We start from the raw sequence: 3,484 nt of genomic DNA, 5'->3' as shown, positions 1-3,484 counted from the left end.
AAAAAAAAAAAAAAAAGTCAGTACCTAGCACGTGGGCATCATCCAAGGGTAGCCATTATGCCTTGGGCTTAGATGATATTCCACATACATGTTCACTTAAATGAGATCATGAGACGGCATTGCAGCTTGCCTGCAGCCAGAGCTACCACCCAACCCGTCGTGCATTAGCATAGACACCCAGAGCTGCTGCCACTCAGGTAGCCAGCCCTCAGGGTCAGATCCCCGTGAACCCCAGACGCCCGTGCCATTTGCTCTCTTGACTCACCTCCCAAGCCACCCAGTCAGTCCAGGCCAAGCGCCCTATGTCAAGGAGACATTGGCTAGCCAGTCAGGTCTGCCCTGTAGATGAGGGCCTGCTTGGGAAAGACTGAGGGAGATGGGAAGAGCTGGTTCCGTGGGAAAAGCAGGGAACTGATTGGAGCAACTGACCTGGGAAGGAGGGACTGGAGTGAGGCACTGCCCACTCAGCACTGGCCACTTCCTGCTCAGGGAGCCAGCACCTCGGAGCTCAGTCCCCAGGGAATGTGTGGCCTTGGCCAGACCACCAAGTGTGGGCTGCTGAATAGGCCCATGGGGTTTGGTTGGTGGCAGGTCCTGACCCCTGGGGAAGCCCTAGCCCCCTCCCTGCCTCGTGGCTCACTGGCCACCTCCGTTTGTCCTCCCCTTCTGTTCCCATGCATACACACTCAAATTCACTGTCTCTCCACATGTGGGATCATGGGGAGGTGGTCTGCAGTGATGAGAAAAGGCCAGGTGCTGTGCAATACCAGGATTCACAAAGGAAAAAGATCAAAGTGACCCTCCCCATGGCTTTGGAACCTTCTTGTCCAGTCTGGAAGGGGCAAAGAATACATGAGGGAGAGGCTGTCCAGGGGGGTGTAAGGCCTTAGAGACCCAGTCTGGAAGGGGCAAAGAAGAGATGAAGGGGAGGCTGTCCAGGGGGGTGCAAGGCCCTAGAGACCCAGTAAAGAAGGGACTCTGGCCACTGAAGGGGCCCTCCCTTGTGGATCTGGTTCCCTAGAGCAGCTCCAGCTTCTTGGCCTCCCCCGTCTGATGCTTAGTTCATCCCATCCCCCGGAGTGCTGTGGAGCTTAGATGAAACAGCCCAGTGCTCACTCTTTAATGAGCCCACCCGGAGCAGCATCAAGATGCAGTCGGCGGGGGTACTGGAACTGGCTTGGCGAGGGCTGCTGCAGGCAACAGGTCCCAGCAAGAGTCAGCTAGCCTAGCACAGCCCTGCACACCTAGAGACCTGGGGGTGCTCCAGACACCTCGGCCCTTTAGCTCCCTTTGATTGAATGTGTTTGGATCAGTAAAGGTGGAGGAATCATTTCTCCATGGCCCAAGACGTTTTTCTCCCCTGCAGTTGTCATGTTAGTACCTGCAAAAGCTTTTCCTCCCCTGTGTAAAGTCCATGCTGGAGCTTGGAAATGTGTCCCCTTTGTAGGAAGGGCATCCACAGGCTGGCTCACCTCAGCAGTGTCAGGCAGAGCCCCATCCCTCTCATTGCAGGAGACGCATGAAGCGTGTCTGGGACCGAGCTGTGGAGTTCCTGGCCTCCAACGAATCCCGGATCCAGACGGAGTCCCACCGCGTGGCGGGAGAGGACATGCTGGTGTGGAGATGGACTAAGCCCTCTTCCTTCTCCGACTCAGAGCGATAAGCCCCAGGCAGGGACTTGTTCCCGGTCAGCCTGTCCCAGGACAGCCCACTCCAGGGGCACGAGAGGGTCACCAGGCCTGCTGGTGCTGAATTCACACTTGCCTTGACTTTCAGCCTTGTCCTGACACGATTCCAAAGGTCTGCCAGACTCTTCAGAGCAGCTCGGCTCGCAGGAAAATGCGGGCTTCCTTTAAAGGGAGGGGGAGAAGCCAGGGTGACGACCCAGACTCTGCCCTGTTTTGCTGGCAGAAACGGGAAGAAGGGTTTAGTTTTCATGAATAGAAAACAAGAGCAGCAGCTGTCAGGCCCGGCAGACAAGCATGGGGCCGGTGGGCTGGGGCGTGGCCACGCCTGGGAGGTGGGGCAGGGATGGTGTTTTGGGTGGTGGGATGGGGGGCAGCTTGGTCCATGTGCCTTCAGGGGGGTGTTACCTGGGAGCTTAAGGGTGAAGGAAGAAAGCCTGTGCTCTGGCTGGCTGGGCCTCTTCATCCTGAAGGGGGAAGGTGCTAGAAATTAGAACAAGTGACTGCAGGGGGACCGTCTAGAAACCAGGCCCTGACACGGGCCATCAGGTCAGGAGGAGTGTGCAGCCGGTACAGCCTCCTGGGAGGATCCCGAAGTAAGGACAGGCTGAGAGCAGAGAGGAGGGTTGGGCAGCCCCAGGGTGGGCCTGCCTCAGTGTTGCTTCTCACAGAAGCTGCGACTCTAGACCAGGCCTGCAGCCAGAACGCCGATTCCGGGAGCTTGGGAGCCCTGTGTCAGGGCCGAGAGCCTCGCACTTGCTGTGTGCGAAGATCGCCTTGCTTTACTGTGACCACAGCCCCCACGCGGGGCTGTTTAACCAGAACTTCAGCGCAGCCGGCGTTTCTGTTACCCCGGCCGCGGCTCCTGGCGGCGGGAGAGACACGGTGGCCGCAGGCTGCCCCCTGCCGGCCACACGGGAGCAGCGTCCGCGCCGCCGCCCACCAGCTCTCCCGCCAGCAACTCAGCCCAGCTCCCTGGGAGGCAGGCTACAGAAACACCCCGACGGGGGGCCTTAAGTTCGAGAAGCCTCTCCAGCGAGTCTTATCCCGGTGTGTCCTCATCTGCAGCAGGCAGGAGAGGGGGAGCAAACAGGAGATGCCACAGCTGCCTCCAGAAACATTAACCACCTCTCTCTGGTCTTACTGGTATTTTTTGTTTCCTTAATAAAGCTCCAGTCTCCCTCATTTGAGCAATACTCTCATTTCCTCTGATGTCTGGATGATCGGCAGGGCAGGAATCTGAGCGCTGGCCCCGTAGTGAGGCCATGTTCTCATAATCAGGCTGCAGCCAGAAAAATAAGAAACACTGCAACAGGCTTCAGTATCAGGGCTGAAACTGCTGGATGAATAAACTATTTATTAAAAATGGATGTTTCTTGCCCATGGTTCTTTCCCTTCCCCCCAAAGCTATGTCTAAGGAATGGCAATGTGTGGACTTCTTAAGCACCAGCTCTGGGAGGTGGCTGGAAGGGAAGGTGGGAGAGACAATAGGACATGGGCTCTGCAGTTCCTCCCAGACCTCTGGCCTCTGCCCCCAGTGACCAGTTATCAAGTAAGCTGCATAACTCTCACAGCCTCAGTTTACACATTTGTAACATGGTGTGATGACCCTGTCTTCCAGAGTGGCTATGAGGATTGCAACATGCTGCTTGGTCCCAGTGGGTGGCCAGAAGTGGGGGTCAATGGGGCCTTTTTCCTTTGGCTGCATTTCTGCCTCCCCTCAAGACCCAGAGGTTCCTCTCGGTGCTCAGCACCAGCCCCGGGAGGAGGAGGAAGAAAACAGGGTGAGGTTGGATGGG

General features: G+C 57.1%; 1 protein-coding gene across 1 annotated transcript in view; it reads left to right on the top strand.

Annotated features, from left to right (window-relative positions):
* The window catches only part of LEMD2 (LEM domain containing 2), a 17,486-nt gene extending 14,431 nt beyond the window's left edge, over positions 1 to 3,055 (top strand). Inside the window, exon 6 of the mRNA XM_011986882.1 lies at positions 1,448 to 3,055. Within this exon, the coding sequence (XP_011842272.1) occupies positions 1,448 to 1,663 (216 nt within the window). The 3' untranslated portion in view covers positions 1,664 to 3,055. The remainder of the gene's footprint in view (positions 1 to 1,447) is intronic.
* Positions 3,056 to 3,484: the final 429 nt, after the last annotated feature.

This window comes from Mandrillus leucophaeus, unplaced genomic scaffold (assembly GCF_000951045.1).
Source record: "Mandrillus leucophaeus isolate KB7577 unplaced genomic scaffold, Mleu.le_1.0 Scaffold3, whole genome shotgun sequence".
Lineage (NCBI taxonomy): Eukaryota > Metazoa > Chordata > Mammalia > Primates > Cercopithecidae > Mandrillus > Mandrillus leucophaeus.
The sequence above is the reverse complement of the archived record's forward strand: the minus strand, read 5'-3'. Positions and strand labels throughout refer to the sequence as shown.